General features: G+C 43.0%; 1 protein-coding gene and 1 long non-coding RNA gene across 17 annotated transcripts in view; both read right to left on the bottom strand.

Annotated features, from left to right (window-relative positions):
- The window catches only part of ptprfa (protein tyrosine phosphatase receptor type Fa), an 888655-nt gene that overhangs the window by 432946 nt on the left and 432988 nt on the right, over nt 1–22721 (bottom strand). For all 16 annotated transcript variants that reach the window (XR_013491747.1, XM_078169090.1, XM_078169094.1 and 13 more), the window contains one exon: nt 5257–5450. Coding sequence is in view for 15 of the 16 variants with exons in the window: in XM_078169090.1 (XP_078025216.1) it covers nt 5257–5450 (194 nt within the window). In the remaining variant the exon portion in view is untranslated. The remainder of the gene's footprint in view (nt 1–5256; nt 5451–22721) is intronic.
- On the bottom strand, nt 1686–5245 carry LOC144463715 (uncharacterized). The gene is made up of 2 exons (XR_013491750.1): nt 2383–5245; nt 1686–2091 (listed from the first exon to the last, which is right to left on the bottom strand). It is a non-coding gene; the product is annotated as an uncharacterized LOC144463715 (long non-coding RNA).

Below are 22721 nucleotides of genomic sequence, written 5' to 3'. Positions count from 1 at the left end.
TGTTTAATAAATTCAACGCAACTGTGTTTAGTAAATTTAACATAACTGTGTTTAATAAATTTAACGTAACAGCGTTAAGTAAATTCAACATCATTGTATGTTGTTGCATTTAATTAAGACAGTTTGGTAAGCTCTGCTTAAAAGCATCTCGTAATAGTTACATCTGTGGTCTTTTTCCCCATTTATTCAACCTAGTTTCGTGGGACCGGTTGACATAACTACATTAAGTAAATCTGATGTTTTATTTCTTTGAGTGTATGCGCGTTTTCACCTGGATGAAATGGAGGAGGATGACTGTCTGGCGGAGTTCAGAGTGAGAAAGTGCGACCTTCCAGTGTTGGCAGATGTGCTCGGAATTCCAGACAAGTTCATCTGTGATCAGAGAAGTGTCGTGGGAGGGATGGAGGGCTTATGTATGCTCCTAAAGAGGCTGGCATATCCATGCCGGTATAGTGATATGATAGTTGCCATAGTGATATGGCAAGATTTGGTCAGCAGCAAGTACCTGTCCTGAGCATGGCCACAAATTGTGTTCTCGAGTACACCTATGACAGACACCACCACTGAATCACTCAATGGAACCACAGCATATTGAACCCTGCAGCTCTACAAATTGGATCCACCAGATGGGAGCACCTCCTGATTACTGCTTTGGGTTCACAGATGGCACGGTGCGACCCATAGCCAGACCCGGGACCGATCAGCGGACTCTGCATAACGGCCACAAGCGTGTCCACACCTTAAAATTCCAGGCCACAGCACTTCCCAATGGATTAATTGGCAACATCTATGGTCCAGTAGGTAAGAACAGAGTAAATAAAACACACGAAACATAAAGAGCACTCTCATAGAGAGCAACAAAGCACAATGTGAAACATAAAAATAAATGTACATAATTGGCTGCATTAACTAAGGGAAGGTGAAAGGAAACTTCATTCCAGTCTGCATGTAATACAGCAACGTAACTTAAATGTCCTGTCTTACACCTGACCGTCAACACAGACAGATGCTCTGCCTCTCACGCATGGTCATACATAATATTCTTATTTGTTTAAACGCAAAATTATGAAATTAACTTAAACTGTATGGCAGCTCTGTAAAATGGAAACATGCGTTATGTGTTATTACGTTAATTTTCACAATATATAGGCTATAGGCCATCATATATTATCAGTCCTTAAGCCCCTACTATGTAGGCCATGAAGTAAGTGTGTGTGTGTGTGTGTGTGTGTGTGTGTGTGTGTGTGTGTGTGTGTGTGTACGCTAAATCGGCCTAAATGTAATATAACCTATTGTTTTTGCCTTACAGAGGGGAGGAAACACGACTCTGGGATGCTTGCTGATTCCAACCTGTTAAGTGTCCTGGAGGAGCATGCCATTTCTCCAGCTCCATTCCCCCATGGCCAGCTCACGCCACAAATGCAGGCTTTCAACAAGGCCATGAATGAAGTCAGGGTGTCCATGGAATGGTTATTTGGGGACATAGCCAACTATTTCAAATTCATGGATTTCAAAAAGAACTTGAAGACTGAGTTGAGCAGTGTGGGTAAACTTTATGTAGTATCTGCTCTTCTAAGGAATGCATTAACATGTTAGTATGGAAATCAAACCTCACATTTTTTTGGCCTTGACCCTCCATACATTTAGGACTACTTTTCATAAAATAGGTGGTGGGAGGTGATTCATTTTTCATTTTCTTCTTTTGATTTGTAATGTTATACACAAGGTTATTCCAGAGAGAATAGTCTTCACTTATAATGGGTAATGGGGATCCACAATAAACATTATTATTTGTATTCTGGATGTGTATTTTTGCTATGTGTGATCATTGTTTACAAGAACTGAATAGAAAAAAATGTCTTCTAAGTCCTGATATGAATCATACTTTTTTATTCAGTTTACAAAAATCCATAGCTGGTATTCATTTAAGGAAAATAATATGGGACCTCCTGGCAGCTGTTAAGGGACTCTGCCACCCTGTTCCACATCTTGCCTCTCTCTACACTGCCATTCTTATGTTTGAATGGCTCTGTCACTAATATTTCCCGGCACAGAAAGATGTTGTGGGTCTCCGTCCACTCCGTTGGGGGCCTGCAGAATAACAACATGAACATCAAAGTTAGTTAGGAATGGAACAGAGACTAATGTACATAGTATTTATAGGGTATACTGAGAAATTATACCGTATGCAGTGCAAGGATGAGGGGAGAATATAGTCTATAGCAGAAAATACTTCACTATGGTTTTTATACAGTGAAATACACATTGTATCCTGCGTCTGTGGGAAAGGATTGCTAAAACATGTAATATATAGTGTGTCACTATCAATTGTAGAACACGTTTCATTTCAGAAATATAATGAAAATCATTTAATTCACTCACCTGAACCACGCGTTGTAGCGACTACTTGAGATGCTTTGTTTTCTCATAGTGAGTCAGCGGGCTACAGCAGGCAACGCTGGCACTATGGCTTAAGTCTCGATCAGTGAGCGCAGATCTATTTCCGGGAGCTGTAGCTGTGGCAAAATCCGCCGCTGCTTAAAGTCCCTGTTAGCAGAATAAGGTTGTTGTCGTACTGCTGCTTCAAGAATATAAGCAAAACAAGCCCGAAAAAGGCAATAAGAACGCCGTCGTCAAGCATCTCGTTATCCGGAACGAGGACTACAGTTTTTTCTTCCGGTAAACATAAACACATAACATCTGCCCCGCCCCCTATCCAATCAGAAACCTTCCCTGCCCCAAACCTTGCGGACCTGAATAAAGGCGATTAAAAAGGCGTTTAAACTGATCTTCCGTGTAAACCCTCATTCGGAATGAATATTTCCCATGTAAACTACCTGGAAAAACTTTAATTCCGAATGATTACATTCAGATTTATTTCACTCCACATGAGAAGCCATCATGTAATCGCATCCTCTGACAGCAATATTCACCTACATTAGGTGCACTATTACTTTTACATGAAATTACTACTTCAGTATCTTGTGCAATATTTTCTTGACATCATATGCAATTTTACTTTTCAATAACATGATAACTTGTCAATTTAGTGCAATATGATTTTCTTAAAATCATGTGCAATAATACTTGTTATTGTCATATTATATATAATATAACATTGATTATCAGGAACGTAGTTCATTGTTTAAAACTCTTGTACTTATCTTACTTCCATGTAAGTGTTGTGACTGAACCCAAATGCAGCACTCTGAGGCAGGCACACAGTTGGTAATGACCTGTATGATACACAAGGTAATAGAAACTCGAGCAGACGGTTAATTCTTCGGGCTCAGAGCCCTTACACAGTTTTTGGGTTCAGGGTCAAGGAAATAAGCCGATAGGTAAGTAAAAGGACACACACACACACACAAGGCAGCGTGTGGTGTCTCACAGCAGGCAACTGACAGCAGGTTGGAACACTCAATTTAAAACGTTGTGGCAGGAAAACACCGCACAGCTATAGGCAGATGGAAACCAGAGACGCTGAGGCAGAACTTGTGGTCAGGGACAGAAGGCTGGTGAGTTTACCCGGAAACAGATGACGTAGACAGGTCAGGAACAAGCAGGGTCAGTACCGGGGAATCAAGCCAAGAGTGAGTGCTGGAATGTCTTGCATGAGGTTTTGCATTGCACAGTCTGGCAGGGAGGGAAAGGCAGCAGCTGCTTATATGCAAGGAGTGCTGATGAGGAGCAGCTGTGTGCACAGGTGAGTGGAGCTGTCTTGATGAGGGGGCGTGGCTGGCTAACAGGGTGCAGGTGAATGGAAATTTACCAGGAGCAGGTGAGGGAGAGAAGCAGACTGTGACATTCCATTGTTACGCCTCTGTTACGCACTAGTTTTTGCTTTTTGCTCCTTAAAGCTATAGTGCCTAACTTCTGTCGCCTCCCAGCGGATAATGCGTTATTACAACTAATAAGCTGGCGGCACTTCCATGTACACAGAGTAACACTTGCAACACACCGTGTACACGGAGTAACACTCGCCAGCCGCCACACAACGTGTACACAGAGTAACACTCGCCAGTCACCACACACCGTACACAGAGTAACATTCGCCACACACCGTGTACACAGAGTAACACTCGCTTCACACCGTGTACACAATGCTACACAACGTGGCGAACACCAGGCTGCTAACATTGCATTATGTTCATAGCACCATTTCCAAGAAAATAATAAAGTACTAGGTCCAGTACATGTGACAGCAACTCATACTACTCATAATATAATTATAAACCAAGTCACTTACTTATCCAACAGCAGCAAGGCAACATCCGTGTCTGCCCTCAGCCCAATTTCTTCCTTCAGGGCTCTCCACCGAGGAAAAGCGACACCAATACAAATCCTTGTTTGCCTTCTCCGTCGGTCACTTTCCTTCTTTGCTAACAGACCTTCAGCCGAACGTCCAGGCTTTTTCTTTGTGGTAGGATCCACTTCTGAACCGTGTCCCGGCCGCTTCTTTGGGTTCTCCGCCATGTTGCTTTCTCTTTCTACCTGCGCTCTACCTCTTGCTATGAGACTCTCCGCTCTTCCTCCCCCTCCCTTCTTGTTGTGAGGAAGCATTTCCTGTGTGCCAGCGTGGGAATGTCGCCGGTTGACATGCAAACTAAAAATGATATATATTGAAAAATATTGCGAGATGTTGGAGGAGCTGATCGGCTTAATCAGCATTGTGTCGTCTCCTCTAATAGTGGCTTGGGTGAAACGGACATTTACGGACCTGTAGAAGTTACGCACTATAACTTTAAACACTTTATCTTCTATATTTTGAATATTTTACTGATATTTAATACTCTATTGTTTTAAAAACTAGGCTCAGTGTGTAACCCTGACCCAGAGAACCCACTGATTGTTCTGGTTTTGTGGTTACTGGATTGTGAAGGTTAATTGTTGTTTCTGAAATTGGGGTTACTGTAATTTGAATCATTCTCCAGCACAAGAATTTGCTTCAGGATAAACAAAGTTCTATTGAACTGAACTGAATTTAATCAAATGTGTGGTAGTGAGTTGACTCAAGAGGGCAAACTGTGTAGCAGTCACCGCAATGTCTCCAATATGCTCTATGCCCGCACAGTCATGTTCACTGCAGCAATTTACTCGGATTTACGAAAATGATATAAAAACTATAAAAACTTAAATCGTACTTGGTTATATGTATTTACAGTATTGGAAGATATAATTGAAAACTGTTGATGCTGTGTTTTACAATTAGTCAATGCTATTTGATGTGCTCTCCACAGCTGAGTATGACAGTACCTGGGCTTGAGGAAGGGAAACGTCCATGATGACTGGCTGGCCATGAGGCTCCCAATTCTCTAACCTGGAGTAGACCAGCTGGTAGCCTCTGATCTGGCCATGCTGCTTCACAGACAGGGGAGGCTTCCAGGTCACCCTGATGGCAGTGGAGTTGAGCGCATCTGCCTCCACCTTCCTGGGAGGAGCTCCAGGCACTACAGCACAACAAAGCACACAACATCCATTTTAGAGTCTTAAGGGGGATTGAAATATTCTTTTTATGCCTCCACACTGGCAACAGCTGTGGCTGGAGGCATTATGATTTTGGGTTGTCCTTCTGTTGGTCTGTCTGTCTATCCAGTCATCCCATTCTTGTGAATGCAATACCTCAAGAACACCTGATTAGATTTTGGTTGTCGTAGGTCAAGGTCAAGGTCACTGTGAGCTCATTTGTCTTAATTGCGTGAATGCCAAAATTCAGGAACTCCTTCAGGGAATTCCATAAATTTGGAACAAATGTCCACTTGGTCTAAACGATGCACTGATTAGAAATTGGTCACAAAACATGTTTTGGGCCAAAACTCAATAATTCATACACTAATTATACAAATTTCTAATAGAATAAAATAATGAAGTGATGACATTTTATGTCCAAATTGTCAAAGGTCAGCGTAACTGTGATGTTCTGCATTAACACTTTTCTAGCCATTATTCAACATCTTATCTCAGGAACAGAAAGGGAGACATTTGGTCAGATACTGAATTGGTGACACTAATCTTGGGGGTCCACCTTGAAACTGTGCTGATTGTATAGATCTTCTGTGCTGCCAGGGGTAAGGTATGTGAAGCATCCATGTTTTTACAGACATGGATGTAAACTGTAGCTGCAACTTGACTGGTTCACAGAGGCATACAACCACAAAGTGGTAATTCTAGTTTTGTATCTGCATTTACTTTTTGGTCACAACTCCCATTCACTCATACTGCCACAGTAAACTGTCCAATTCCTGCTCAGAAGGTACTGATGAACAATGTCTCTACAAAGATGTACTGATTAAATGTTAATTGCCCTCATTTTGATCTGTGATTACTGAGTATCTGCCAATATTTAGATAGATCTGACAGTTCAACAGCTGCACTGTAGGTGAAGGTCCTTCAATCATTAATCATCCAACACCGCTTATCCTGCTTATCCTATTCGGCGAAACTTGTTGTTTTATTTATAAAGTTTCAAATGATGATTAAAAGAAGAAGCAATTCAGCCCTCTTGTGTGTGATGTATCTGCTCATTTACTATCACACTTAAACTGATTTTGATTTTTTTTTTTTTTTAGGTGGGCAAAATAAATCAGATTTATGTGGATATATTATAAGATTTCTACCACAGCAGGATTACACATCATAACAACAATTTAAATGTCCAACATGTCAGCAGAACATGTGCTGGATAGAAGCAAACTTGTGTAAAGCCTGTTGTCACATATGTGATTTCTCTATCCTAATCTGATAAGTAACATCAGATTTGATCTGATAAGAAAGTTCTAGTCCTAGAGAAGGTACAAGGTAATGTTAAGGTTACTAGCTATTTTTGCAGGTGACACACATCAAAGCATGTCACATAGCATGTCAAGAGGGTGCCTAGAGCAAGGTTTATTCTACTTTATAGAATATCAAATTGAGCACATGAAGATTCATCTAGAATGCTTGATCAGCTTCAGAGGGAGTTGGAAATGAATACAAATTTCACTTCATTAACAATGAGGTTGTGCAAATATTAATTTAATTCAAGACAGACAAGGAGAGGAAAGGCAGTCTTACAGGAAACACCCTGTACTAAAAGATTAAAACATAGAAAGTTGTAAAGCAGCCGCACAGCCAGCAAACTAAGTTCTGTATTTTGTTGTCAGTTCTATGCACTTTAGACTAATTAGAATTGTTTAACCCCATATAGTATCCGCAAGCTTCCAGCACCACGCTCCAAGTTGGAGAAAAAACTTTATTAAACTTCTGGTAAATACAAATCTTCTGACTGTGGTGTGGCCGAAGAATGAAAGACCGATGGAACAGACAACAACACAACAATACAAGACAACAATATAAGTAACTTTCGGATGTTCATCAGTGCTGTACATTCAAAAAAAAAAGTGCACATACAAAGTGCACCCTGCTGAGAAGATTCTCTTTGCCAGCACCTTGAGGTGTTAGTATACATACAGTACATTTGTGCACACTAATGAGCGAGGAAATGTCTGTCTAACTTACTTTTAAGACACCTGAATATCTATACTATATGCACCTAGCAGTTGCTGCACATAGACGTTAACATTTTACATCTATAGTTTATTTACAGCTACAACATCTACCACCCAAGGCCAACTACCACTGTCCTTTACAGCAGATGAGGTGAGGGCGGAGTTCAGGAGACTGTGTACAGGGAAGGCTGCAAGCCTGGATGGAGTGTGTCCAAGGCTCCTGAAAGACTGTGCAGCCCAGCCAGCGGAGCCCCCAGTGGATCTTCAACAGGAGTCTTAGAGCAGACAAAGTCCCAGTGTAGTGGTAAACATCTTGTCTCGTACCAGTGCCCAAAGTGGGGCACCCAGCCGAGTTAAATGACAACTGACCGCTGGCCTTATGATCACACATTATGAAGACCCTGGGGCGCCTGGTCCTCCGTTTCCTGAGGTCAGAGGTCACTGATGCACCAGTTTGCCTATCAGGAGCCCACTGGAGTGGAAGATGTGGTTCTTTACATGCTGCATTGGGCCTACACCATTCTCGGAACCCAGTCGGCGTCTGACTTCCGGCAGACGGCGATACAGCCTCTGGGGGCAGACCCCCGATTTTTTGGCATTCCGGTTTGATTTGGACGGAGGAGGTGAATTTCTGTTTCCGACTTCCGTTTATATATAAGTAAACATGCTGAACCATTGCGATGGATTCAAAGTTTGCAGCGATGCCAATTATGTTCTGCCTCATTAGTTCACCGCACGGACCGTTTAATCTGGCAACAACTGCAGCTGGCTCAAACGTGATTGGTCAACATCACGCGGACTACAAACAGCCTACAACTGGAAACCAGGGCTCTTCCGCTCTTCTTCCGGAGGCAAGATCTCCAGGGTTTGCCTACAGACTCTACATTCACTGAATGTAGAGTCTGTATATAGGGACTAGGCCTACACCTACTTGGAGGAGCCGGGATGTTGTGTGAGGATCCTTTTCCTTGACTTTTCAAGTGCATTTTTTTTTTAAAAAATATATTTATTGATTTTTTTTGCCCTTATACAACGAATAAGACATACATTGACAAATGACAATACAACAAACAATACACACAATGGCATATATATATAACAATAACAAAAATAATACACAAACAAAACTACATCTAAACAAAAATGACTGACAACACCCTACAAAACAAACACAAAAACAACAAAAAGGAAACAAAAAAACAAAACAAACAACAAGGCACTTAGCTATAGTGTAACCCTCTAAGCCTAGAGCACGACAACCATGCGTCCATAGAGGGTTCATTCATCAAATCTCATGGTCATTCACTAGATGAGATAGATCATTATTTTTGACATATTGAGCAAAATGACCCCACACATTCTGGAACACGTCTTGTTTATCTTTTAGAATATAGGTGATTTTTTCAAAGGGTAAACACAGAGATAGGTCCTTTAACCATTTCGCAATGCTTGGTTTGTCTGTATGTTTCCACGATAAGGCAATAACTCTTTTAGCTTTTAGTAGACAGTTATCTATTAGAATTTGTTCATTACGTTTCATCTTATGGCCATCTGGGTAGAGGCCCAGTATAAATAATTTGGGGTCCAACTCAACATTGACCAGTGAGATCTTTTGAACCTCTTGCCTAACCTCCTCCCAGAATTCCTGTACTTTTGGACATGACCAAAGACAGTGGAACAGAGTGCCTTTGTCTTTTCCACATCTATTACATAAATCTGGTATTTTATCATTAAATTTATTAAGTTTTTCTGGTGTTATGCATGTCCTCATCAGCCAGTTATATTACAAGAGTTTTAGACGTGTATTACTCGTCTGGGTTTGGGCCACCTTACAGGCCTTATTCCACTGTTCCACTGTTAAATCCTCCTTTAAATCAGATTTCCAAGCATTGCGTTTGTGGTTAGAAGATTCTGGAGAACTTGCTAACAAAAGATCATAAAATTCAGATATAATACCTCTTCCAAATGGGTTTTTGTTTAAAGCTTTCTCCAACACAGACAGAGGAGGGATCTTCATGGAGTGACCCTGGTTAGACCCAATAAAGCTCCTTAGTTGTATATATTTAAAAAAAATGTTTACGAGGAATGTTAAATTGAGCAACTAGTGCTTCAAATGATAACAAATTCCCACTTTGGCAATCAAAAATGTCCTTTAGCTGTCCCAAACCCTTATCAGCCCAAATCTTAAAGCCCCCATCAGATTTTCCTGGGGTGAAATAATCACTGCCCCAAATTGGGCTAAAGCGAGAGATGGAAGAGGTATCTTTTAAATGATTTTTAACCTGCTGTCAGATACCAATCATATTTTTAACTATGGGATTAGTTGTAAATTTTTTGATATTTTTAAATGAATTTGAATATATGTAATTAGGGATGTCCCGATCCAGCTTTTTCACTTCTGATCCGATACCGATATTACAGCCTTGAGTTTTGGCCGATACTGATACCGATCTGATCCAAGCGCGTATTATACATATTCACTTATTTTGTTGTCAGTCATGTTAGAAAAGGTTTGATCAAGCAAGATTACTCTAACAAGAACAACTACTTAATCAGGTTAGTTAGAATGATCCACAACAGTTGGTATGAGAAACTGACCTGTTTATTGTTAACAGGGTTAAATAAACTAACTTTAAATTTGAACATTAACATTAAATAAAAAATATAGCTGGTTTGCTTTGGCCCCTTAATAAATAGAAAATAGATCAACACAAGAAATCTTTAAAATGTCTAACAATGGAATTAAAATAGCAGCAAGACTCCACACACTTGTGCTTTGGCCCCCTAATAAATAAAAGAAAGATTAACACCACAAGACATTGTTGGCCTTTAAACAAACAATGCAGCCTTTCCTTTTCAGTTATTTTAGTAGTGTTTTTGTAGTCCATCCATGGCTCCAATTTCACTAATTGTGCCCAAAACAATGCCATCAGTGCTCTTTACTTAAACAGTAAGAGTGTAAACTAAATAAAAATATCACTCTCAAAAAACCAGAGCAGAAAACAAATAGTCAGTTAACTAAGATGACCGCTACTCTTCCTATCCTCCGTGTGTGTGTCTGCCGTCTGCATGCTGGCCTGGTGGATTGATAGTAAGAGGTGGATGGATCACTGGAATGGACTGCTTGACTCGCGGAGCGCTGGGCTGGCCGGAAAACCTGGAGCGGATTCCGTGAAAAACTGGATCAGAGTTCTTGGATCGGCATTTTTCCATGCAGTCCGATCCAATGCCGATGCCCATTTTTTGCTAGTATCGGCGGCCGATACCGATCCGAATATCGGATCGGGACATCCCTATATGTAATTAGGTAGTGGGAGCTTTAGGGAACAAGATTCAATACCTCTCCATGTAGGTGATCCCTTCTCTGTGAGATAAAACATTAAGGTTCTCAATTGAGTCGCCCAGTAATAGTACAGCATGTTAGGGCACAATAATCCTCCCCTATCATAAGGCAAATATAAAAAGAGATAAACGAAGCCGGGGGCGTCTATTATTCCAAATGAAATCACAAAATACTTTTTTTCATTTTACAAAAGAAGTCTTTTCAAGTGCATTTAATACTATCCAGCCCCCCATACTGAGAGACCGGTTGGAGGGGATGGGAGTAGATCTCTTCCTGACCTCCTGGATAACATACTACCTGACACAGCAGCCTCAGTATGTCAGGCTTGGAAGCTGTGTCTCTGGGATGGTCAGGAGCAGCACTGGTGCTCCACAGGGAACTGTTTAAGCACCGTTCCTGTTCACACTCTACACAGCAGACTTTAAGTGCAACTCAGGGTCCTGCCACAAACAAAAATACTCTGAAGATACAGCTATTGTGGCTTGTATCAGGAGCAGGAGTACAAGGACCTTGTGGATGCCTTCAGGGACTGGTGCAGTAAGTGCTGTCTCTACCTGAACACAGCCAAAACCATGGAGATGTTGGTGGATTTCAGAAATAGAGGCCAGTCTCCATACAGGGGGAGGACATTGCGGTGGTGCACACCTACAAATATCTTGGAGTCCTCTTGGATGATAAGCTGGACTGGTCCTCTAACACTAAAGCCCTCTACAGGAAGGGGCAGTGCCACCTGTTCTTCCTGCGAACACTGAGGTCCTTTGATGTGTGTGTGGAGATGTTGACCATGTTCTATCACATGGTGATGGCCAGTGCACTCTTCCCTGCTACAGTGTGCTGGGGAGGCAGCCTTATGGACAAAAACACCATGCGATTGGACCAGCTGGTTAAAAAAGCTGGCTCAGTGCTCGGCAGGAGACTGGACCCAGAACTGTGGTGGAGAGAGGCACATTGAACAAACTGAAAGCTGTAATGGACAATAGTAGACACCCTCTCCACCAGGGGCGATTGCTCTGAGACAACAAGGGAGGCTGAACTTCCCCTAAAATTTCATAGAAGAAATGGTCAATATGCACTATTGAATTTACATTAAAATAAGAATTTACATTGCATTAAACGTGTGCTAGGATGCGTTTAACATCATGACTATGATGTTCAAACATCAGCTGTTTATCACCAGTTTTCAAACGCGACCTCCCTGTCATACATTCTTGTGTCAGCACGGTAGACGCGGAGCCTCCAAGCATTCCTATGAGACAGCACTGAGCAGGTTTTTTTTATACATATGCGACAAAATTGGCACTTCCAGGGAGGCTCAGCTTCCCTGGGACCTAATGGAGCGGTAGGTGGGAGAGGACGCTCAGTGTTCGCATGATGATTGGAGGAATTAATTTCCATAAGCGATATAGCTCATTTTCTATGGCATGATTGTGGTTGAAAAACGGCTTCCATTAAATGTTCCTTTGATAAGTTACTGCCTCGCTACAACATGACATATTTTATGATGTAAACTTAAAGTGAGCTTCCCCTGTTTGAAAGACCAGCAGCTGCCACTGCTCTCCACAGCCTCCTGGATTGACAGAGGAGCAGCTGCAGCAGTCAGCTCATCTCACTGCGTTGCAGAACAGAGCGTTTCAGGCGATCCTTTGTCTTTGTGAGTGGATTCAGTCACACACACACACACACACTCTCACTCATCAGCTTAGCCACAACTGGATTGGGCTGTGGAATGGGCATTTTTTATTTAATTTTTAATTTCTATTTAAATGCACTTATTTTCAATTATTTTATTTTCACTGTATTATTGTTGATGAGGGTGTAGGGAATTATAATAATAGGCCTCACCAAGGGGCACCATTAATGTTGTAAATTATACTAGTAAGTAAGTAAGTAAGTAAGTAAATCTTTATTTATACAGCACCTTTCACAGCTCGAAGTCACAAAGTGCTTCACAATAAATATACAAACAGTTAAATAAATAGAAAACACAGCAAGTACAAACAGCAAAAAATACAGTGCAACCGAAACATGATCTACTGTATATACAATCTATATAATTACTTACAATTGCCCAAATGCCTGCCTAAAAAGGTGAGTCTTCAATTGTATCTTAAAAATGTGGACACAGTGACCCCATGTGGTTGATGACCTTAGAGACCGTAGAGTCATCCGCAGTAATAGTTGGAGGAAGTTGTTTGCCATCCAATTCTTGATAGCAGACAGACATTCATGGAGTATGTTGATTTCGTCTATGTTATCTGGTTTAAATGACAGGTATAGTTGGATGTCATCTGCATAACAATGATAGGAAACGCCTTTGAAATTATTGATGATACGGCCAAGGGGAAGCATATACAGAGAGAACAGTATAGGGGCCAGAACAGAACCCTGAGGCAGGCCACATGACAGTGGGACAGAATCAGACACAAAAAGGGTAACAGCTACTGAGAAGCTTCTCTCACTGAGGTAGGAGGCGAACCACTTCAAGGCACTCCCCAAGACACCCACCTACTGAGCCTGTCGAGCATCATATGGTGGTCTACAGTATCGAATGCTGCACTCAGGTCTAATAACACCAGTACAGAGCATTTACCCGCATCGGCAGCCATCATGATGTCATTAGAGACTCTGAGGAAGGCTGTTTCTGTGGAGTGCTGCTGCCGGAAACCAGACTGGAATTTATCTAACAGGCCTTGGGTGGTCAAGAAGGAGATAAGTTGGTTTGCTACTACTTTCTCAAGGATTTAGATATAAACGGCAGTTTGGAGATAGGTCTGTAATTTTTGGGTATGGAGGGGTCTAAGCTTGGCTTTTTGGAAAGCGGCTGCACAGTAGCCTGTTTGAAAAACGATGGAACACAGCCTGATTTCAGGGAGGTGTTAATAATGGAGACCAAGCTAGGGCCCACAGAGCTAAAAACCTCTTTCAGCAAGGATGTTAGTAAGATGTCTGTTGGACTGGAGGAGGATTTAATGGTGCTCACAAGCTCAGTCAGATCCAGCAGAGTAATAGAGGAGAAACTGCTAAGAGAAGCCAGTCTGGGTGGACAGGTTGGAGGGGAGGCAGCGGAGGGGGTGATACTAACCCTAACAACAACAACCTTATTCACAAAAAAAGACAGAAAATGATTACAATCCTGATTGGAAGAAACAGGGACTGAGGGGAGTGGAGGACTGATAATGTTATTAATAGTCTGGAATAACACTCTGGGGTTTCATCTGCTGGAAGTGATTGGAAATGCATGAAAGCCCTGAGTCAGGAGCGCAGACTTTTCTTTTTTTTCATTCAAGGTTACAAATAATGTTATGTTCCTTAAATGGCTTGATTTAGTTTTAAAGTTTAATTTTCTTAACAATATAGATGCCGTGTTCATCCATTCTAGTTCTCTTATAACTGCATGTTATGATCAAATAACTTCAAATCAAATCCTTAATCACTGATAAGTGTGTGTGCTTCCCCCGCCCCTCCCAACAAAAATCCTGCCCCCCCCTCAGAAAATAGTTCCGACGTCCATGATTTACTCCAAATTTATAGCAATTTCCTGTTTCATGGCGAGACATCAAAAGTAAACCCTCTGCAGCACGCATAGACACTAATTATATGTCACATTTGTGTACATCAAATATAGACCACAGCACTGAAATTTCATGTGAATCCAAAGATAAGTGTCTGGTAAGAAGTACTTCCTTTCACCACTAGGTGGCGCTATGATTATCAGGGAATATTGTCATATAAATGTGTTCAGGGTAGGACAAATATGAATCATGTCAAATTTGGTGGACAGCAGACCATTTACTCCAAATTTATAGCAATTTCCTGTTTCATGGCGAGACATCAAAAGTAAACCCTCTGCAGCGCGCGTAGACACTAATGATACGTCATGTTTGTGTACATCAAATACACACCACAGCACTGAAATTTCAGGTGAATCCAAAGATAAGTGTCTGGTAAGAAGTACTTCCTTTCACCACTAGGTGGCGCTATGACTATCACGGAATATTGTCATATAAATGTGTTCAGGGTGGGACAAATATGAATCATGTCAAGTTTGGTGGACAACGGACCATTTACTCCAAAGTTATAGCAATTTCCTGTTTCATGGCGAGACATCAAAAGTAAACCCTCTGCAGCACACGTAGACACTAATGATATGTCATGTTTGTGAACATCAAATATAGACCACAGCACTGAAATTTTAGGTTAATCCAAAGATAAGTGTCTGATAAGAAGTACTTCCTTTCGACACTAGGTGGCGCTATGATTATCAGGCAATATGGTAATGAGAATGTGTTCAGGGTGGGACTAATATGAATCATGTGAAGTTTGGTGGAGATTGGACCATTTATGCCAAAGCTACAGCAATTTCGTTTTTCATGGCGAGACCTCAAGATTCAACGCTCGGCAGCGGGCGCGCCATTCAACATTGGGCAAATCCTGTGATAACTTTTGGTCACAACATAATCACGCTTACATACACCAAGTTTGGAGCCAATCTGATTAAATCTGTAGGACAAGTTCGTTAATTTACAAGCCCTGGAAATGGGCAAAAACGCACAAAAGTGGCAAAAGTAAATTCAAAATGGCGGACTTCCTGTTGGGTTTGGAGCATCGCTCCAAGAGACTTTTTTGTACGTAATAAGAGTGTTAAAGGTGCCTACCAAGTTTCATACATGCAGGTCAAAGCAGTTTTAGGGGCTGCTTAATTGAAATATATAAAGGGCAGGGCGTGAGACCGGATGGCAGCGTGAGACCGCGAGACCACTGTGGGATTTTGAGATTCAACATGGCGGCACCTAGCTGCTAGATTAGATATCAACAAACTAGCCAAACAAATATAATTACCTAATGGGTGACAACTCCAGCCTGCACCATCAGCCAGAGTGGAGGACCTAGAAGAGTTTATCGATCAATACTACTACGAGTGCGTCATGGAGGGTCCTGCCGACAACCCCAATAAGAGGAAGAAGACCGACTCAGCCACCGATACACAAGACTTGTTATCCTCCGAATTTAGCATCTTGGAATCCATCAACAAGAAGCTAGAAGTGCTCGGTATGCTTCACCAGGAGATAAATTATCTCAAAATTATCTCAAAGGCACTTGCTTCTAGACTGGAGAAAACAATCGCATCAATAATTCATAATGATCAAACGGGCTTCATTAATGGCAGACACTCAAGCAATAATGTCAGAAGAGTTCTTAATCTGATAAGTGAAGCACAACGCGTTAATACAAAAGCAATTATTTTGTCACTTGATACAGAAAAAGCCTTCGACAAGGTCAACTGGTCCTTCCTATTTGCCACCCTGAGTGGATTTGGCTTTGGAGAGTCATTTATCCAGTGGGTATCAGCCTTATACAATTCCCCTAAGGCCACGGTCACCACCAATGGGATCACATCTAAAAGCTTCATTTTGCAGAGAGGAACCAGACAAGGGTGCCCACTCTCGCCTCTACTGTTTGCAATATTCATCGAACCATTGGCTATGGCAGTCCGTCAGAACAGCAAGATCATAGGTATCCATTCCGCCAATTCAGAGCATAAAATTAATCTATATGCCGACGACATTTTACTTTATCTACAAGAACCGAAATCGTCTTTACATGAAGTATTTAATCTCATAACACATTTTTCTAAACTCTCGGACTACTCCATCAACTGGTCCAAATCGACAATAATGCCAATAACGGAGAACTCTTGGAATCCTGCAGACCAAAAATTTTCTCTCCCTGCGGGCAACATAAGATATCTTGGCATAAATATTTCACCCAAACTATCAGACCTGGTCCACCTGAACTTTAGCCCGCTGCTAGATAAGATCTGTGGTGACCTGAAGCGCTGGAATAATCTTCCCATCTCCCTCCTGGGACGAATAGCCACAGTTAAGATGAAAATTCTTCCCCAAATTAACTATTTTTTTTCCATGATTCCATTCACACCCACATCAAAATGGTTCCTGTCATTAGATTCTGCAATTATAAAATTCTACTCAAAGAACAAAACAGCAAAAATTAGCTTAAGCACCCTTCAGAAAAACAAATTGGAAGGGGGATTGGACGCTCCTAACTTTAAACATTACTATTTAGCTAACCAGCTAAAGTACCTATTGAAATGGTTATATCCTAACGAAGACTACAACTCCTGGCTCGAACTAGAACAGGCGGACTGCAACAATATAAAACTCTCTGACCTCCCGTTTATCACCACTACACTCAGACGTCATAACTGTTTTAAGAACCCAATGATTGCTTCCACCTTATCAGCCTGGTGGAAAACACTAGAAATCACAAACTCTCAGATAGAACCTTGCTTGCTCTCTCCAATTTGGCACAACCCGGATTTTGAAATTAACAAAAGACCTCTCCATTTTAGCACATGGGAGATGAAGGGAGTAACTCATCTCCATCACCTTTTCCAAGACAATATACAAACTTATTTTAAACTTTTGAAATAAGAAATGGCAATTTTCTACAATATTTACAATTGATAAAAACAATCAAGAGGAGAATTCCAGCGCCTCAGGACACTTTGCAGCCACCAGAATTTGCCAAACATATTACAAAGCTTTCTCCGAGTAATAAGAAGAACCTTTCTAAGATTTATAAATTACTAATAATCAAAGACCAGTTCTATACATTTACCAACTTTAAAATGGGAAAAAGAACTGGGTGTATCACCGGACCCTGACTTCTGGACTCAGATATGCAAAAATACATTTAAGATGACAAGACACACTAATATACAACTTATCCAATTTAAAGTACTCCACAGAACACACATCACCCAACAAAAGATGAATAGAATGGGCTTTAGTCAATCTGACACATGCACTCAGTGTACTCAGAACACTGCAGACACCTACTTTCATGCACTCTGGTTATGTTCACCCGTCCAGCACTTCTGGTCTACAGTCACCCAAAAACTCTCCTCCATTTTGGACTGCAGGATCCCATTATCTCCCAGCCTGTGCTTAATTGGTGACCTGATGACAATTGACCTCCCAAACAGCCACTGCAACTCTCTTCTTGTAGCTCTCGCCATCGCCAAGAAAACAATCCTAGTCAACTGGAAAGATAAACAGACCCTCAACATCAACCATTGGCTGAATCTCCTTGTAGAACATATTTCGCTGTAGAAAATATCTGCTGGCCACAGAAACCAATTAACATACTTTACAGAAAAATGGTCACCATTTATTCACTCACTAAACGTGTCTGTATAGTGCCACTTAGCCTGTGAGCATATGCCACCTGTACATATAAATATTACAACTCAAGAAAGACTGTTGTGTAATATGTAACGTGTTTCTGTTAATGATGTAACCCCTAATCCCTTGATCTCTCTCACCACAATACACCACAGCGGTTCATCAGAGCTCAAGGTCTTAAGCATGTGTTAGGTGCACCTTCTTCCCCTTGAATCCGGGCCTGCTCCCTGGCTCTGTGGGGGATCGCGGGGCCGGGCGGTTTCCCCTGGGGGCGGGTGCGTCTGGACTGCTCGCCCTGTGTGCCTGGGGGGGGGCGGGGTCTCCTCGTGCTCCCTGGGCCTGGGGCGGCGTGGCCGGTCCCCCCTGGGGGGCTGTTTCCGTCCCTGGTGGTGCGGGGTGGGTGGGCTCCTCCTCCCCCCCCCTTCGCTCCGCTCCTGCCCTTCCCCCTCCCTCCTCCCTCCCCCCTCTCCCCGTCCCTCCCTGCTCCTCTCTCCCGGCCTCGGGTGGGCCCGGGGTCCTCCCCTGGGTTGCGAGGTCTGGCGTGGGGGCTGGGTGCTGCCCGCGGGGGGTGTTCTGGTGCTGCACAGTGTGGGCCTGCCCGTTGGTGTGCGGCCGCCGGTGGGGGGCAGGTCGGATGGGCTGGGGGTCCGGCTTTGGGTCTGTGGAGGTCTGGGGGGGTACTGGCGGGGTTGCGGGTTGGTCTGTGCTCCTGCGCGTCGGGGTTCGGGGGGGCTGGGTGGGGCCCGTCGTCCGTGCACCCTGGTGGCGCGCCTTGTCCTTCTGCTGGGGGCCGATTTGCTGCAGGCGGTGTGGCCCAGGTCGGGACCACTGCGGGGGCCCGACGCTGCAGTTGCCAGGGGGGCGGGGTTAGGTGGGGGCCCGTTGGGTTTCCTTGGGGCCCGCCTGGCCCGCTGTCCATGGGCGCTGGGGGCCTCGCGGCGCCGGGGTCTGGTTGGCGTCACCTCCTAGCCCCTCCCATCCATCCCTCCAGCCCTCGGGCCGGGCCTACACTGGCCTGGCCTCCTAACCCACGTCGGGCGGTGGGTGGGCGGGCCCTCCTGCCCCGCCTGTCTGGGGTGTGTCTCTGGCTCTCTGGGGGTGCCGGCCTTCACCGCCCTGGGTCCTTGGGCCTGCGTGGTGTCCTGCAGCCTCTGCGGCTCCCTGGTCTTGGGGTCTGGGCGCTCCTGCAGTCTTGGGGTGCCATACCGCCCCCCTTCCCCCGCAGGGCTGGCCCTGGACCCTGGTGATGGTTTTCATGAACACATTGGGAGGGTTCAAATACACACATGCATGTTCGATACTTCAGCTCCGTAACGCATCGCAAAGAACCGATGGGATCACTCCAAAGGGGCCCACTTGCTTCTCAAACCTACCACACCGCGCTGGCAACTCTTCTCTGCAATTGGGCTTTCCCCCTCCACCAAGACTCTCACATTTTTGGTGTTCAGTATAGACTTCTCTTTTGTTTTTGTTTTTCAGTACAGTATAGTAGACATGTATATGTTTATTTTCGATAATCTGCATGGAGCACAACCACCTCAAGGCCACAATACATCAGCGACACTGCCTGTTTCTCCCGTTTTTTTTTCCGTTTGTTTGTTCGTTTGTTTGTTTTTCCTCCTTCTTCTCCGCATGCACTGTCACTATATAACTCAGGACTTAAGCACCTGCCCCCTCCTCCTTGCTTGTTTCCTTACTTTCCCCCTGACACACTTTGGTGTATCACGGCCCTCTCTGACTCATATTAGGAAGTTTTTCCAATAAAGGCTGATAGGCTAGTCTCCAGGGAGGGTGGGTGATGGTCACAACCACGCACAGTATGGGTATAAAATACTTGACTGCAAGATTAACAGTGCATCAATCTTCACAAGAAGCTTACACCCTTTAGTGGCGCTAAGCTATGAAGACCAATGCAGACGAGTAAAAAAAAAACAAAAACAAAAAAAAAAGAAATATTCTAGGGGGCACTGTTGAGACATCTTGGTGCATCAAAGCACAAAAATCACATCAGACAACAGGACTTGTGACCTGTGATGTGTATGCCACGTTTGGTGAGTTTTCAAGCATCCCTTGTCCCTTTCAAAACAACATCGTGTTTGATGGCGAACAAGGCGGCGCCGCAGTGACAGCATTTGATGAAAACTCAAAAGCTTCATATTTAAGCATCATCAAGGTCTAAGGACTTAGACTAGCAAGTTTGAGGTGGGTCTGATTAACCTGCTAGAAGCGAGACATCAAAGAATGTATAAAGTAACTTTCTGTTGCCAGAAGGTGGCGCTATGGCGGTGATTCAAAATTCCTCTGTAGATGTGTTCAGGGCTGGACTGTCATCATATGTGTGAAGTTTTTGCAAGATATTCCCACGTGGAGTTAAGTTACAGCAACGTTTATCATCACGGCGAAACATCAAAGTTCGCCGCCACGCCATGGCCACGCCCTTCGATGAAAACTCACAGTTTCCACAATAAAGCATCATCAACGTCTTATGACTTTTTTCACCAAGTTTGAAGTGGATCTGGTCAATTCTGTAGGAGATGTACATTAAAGTCTAAAACATGACATTTCCTGTTGCCAGTAGGGGGTGCTATGTTTATCTCTAATTATTGACATGTAGATGTGTTCAGGGCGGGACTGTCATCAATCCTGTCAAGTTTGGCCAAAATTGGACCATGTATGCTGGAGTTATAAACTACTTCCTGTTTAGTGGCGACACCCCTAACTTTGACGCCATCCCACGGTCACACGCATTGACGAAAACTCAAGCTTTTGATAACTTTTCATCTTCAAGGTCTTGGGATGGGACAGACCAAGGTTTGAAGTCGATCGGATGAAAGCTCTAGGACTAGTTTGTTCATTTATGACCCCTGGAAATGGCCAAAAAGGCATCAAAATTGCACAGTAAATTCAAAATGGCTGACTTCCTGTTGGGTTTAGAGCATGCCTCCAAGAGGCTTTTTTCTACATCTCTGAGCGTTACATAAGCCTGCCAAGTTTCATACATGTAGGTTAAACTAGCTTCAGGGGCTGTTTCCTCAAACTTTTGTAGGGGGCATTACTAAGCCATTTTTTGGAACCTGCACACGAGACCCTTAAAATATCAAATTTTTCACCAGTTCTGAGATGTGTGCAAAGTTTCATGAGTTTTCGGGTATGTTAAGCCTCCCAAAAAGGCAATTCATTTGGAGGAAGAAGAATAATAATAATAATTAAAGCTGCAAGCAGCGATGAACGGGCCCTCGCACCTTCACACAACAGGACGCCTTCTGACGCGTCAGTTCATTTCTGTCAAAGTTAGATATTGCATGCAGGAGTGACTTTGCATATATTTGATACAGTGCTGGAATGACATATTTCACATTTTGTATCACTTCCTCTTTCCACTAGAGGGAGTTGGAGAGCGCAGTAATTATACATCATGTTTTTGTACATCAAATATACACCACAGCATGTAACTTTCAGGTAAATCAAAAGATAAGTGTTTGAGACCTACTTCCTGTCACCACTAGCTAACACTATGAGTATCAGGAAATATGGTCATAAAAATGTTTTCAGGGCAGAACTAATACAAATCATCTGAAGTTTGATGGAGATCAGAACATTTATGGCAACAATATAGCAATTTCCTGTTTCATGTCGAGACATCAAAATTAAACCCTCTGCAGCACGCGTAGACACTAATGATACGTCATGTTTGTGTACATCAAATATAGACCACAGCACTGAAATTTCAGTTGAATCCAAAGGTAAGTGTCTGATAAAAAGTACTTCCTTTCAACAATAGGTGGCGCTATGATTATCAGGAAATATGGTAATGAGAATGTGTTCAGGGCGGGACTAATATGAATCATGTGAAGTTTGGTGGAGACAGGACCATTTATGCCAGAGCTACAGCAATTTCGTTTTTCAAGGCGAGACCTCAAGATTCAACGCTCGGCAGCGGGCGAGCCATTCAACATTGGGCAAATCCTGTGATAACTTTTGGTCACAACATAGTTACGCTTACATACACCAAGTTTGGAGCCAATCTGATTAAATCTGTAGGACAAGTTCGTTAATTTACAAGCCCTGGAAATGGGCAAAAACGCACAAAAGTGGCAAAAGTAAATTCAAAATGGCGGACTTCCTGTTGGGTTTGGAGCATGGCTCCAAGAGGCTTTTTTGTACGTGATAGAGTGTTACAGGTGCCCACCAAGTTTCATACATGCAGGTCAAACCAGCTTTGGGGGCTGCTTAATTGAAATATTCTAGGGGGCGCTGTTGAGCCATCTTGGTGCATCAAAGCACAAAAATCAAATCAGACAACAGGACATGCGACCTGTGATGTGTATGCTACGTTTGGTGAGTTTTCAAGCATCCCTTGTCCCTTCAAAACAACATCGTGTTTGATGGCGAACAAGGCGGCGCCACGGTGACAGCGTTTGGCCATGGCCACGCCCTTCGATAAAAACTCACATTTTCCACAATAAAGCGTCATCAACGTCTTATGACTTTTTTCACCAAGTTTGAGATGGATCTGGTCAATTCTGTAGGAGATGTACAATCCCTTTGGGGTCTAGGGGATAATTGGCCGTTTTTGACTACTTTTCATTTTACCTTTAAATTTCACCTTAAAAAACTGTTTACCTTGCCTTGTTTGGTATCATTCTTTTCAGCACAACCTCACCTGTAAGACTTTACAATTATTTT

This window comes from Epinephelus lanceolatus, chromosome 6 (assembly GCF_041903045.1).
Source record: "Epinephelus lanceolatus isolate andai-2023 chromosome 6, ASM4190304v1, whole genome shotgun sequence".
Taxonomy (NCBI): domain Eukaryota; kingdom Metazoa; phylum Chordata; class Actinopteri; order Perciformes; family Serranidae; genus Epinephelus; species Epinephelus lanceolatus.
The sequence above is the reverse complement of the archived record's forward strand: the minus strand, read 5'-3'. Positions and strand labels throughout refer to the sequence as shown.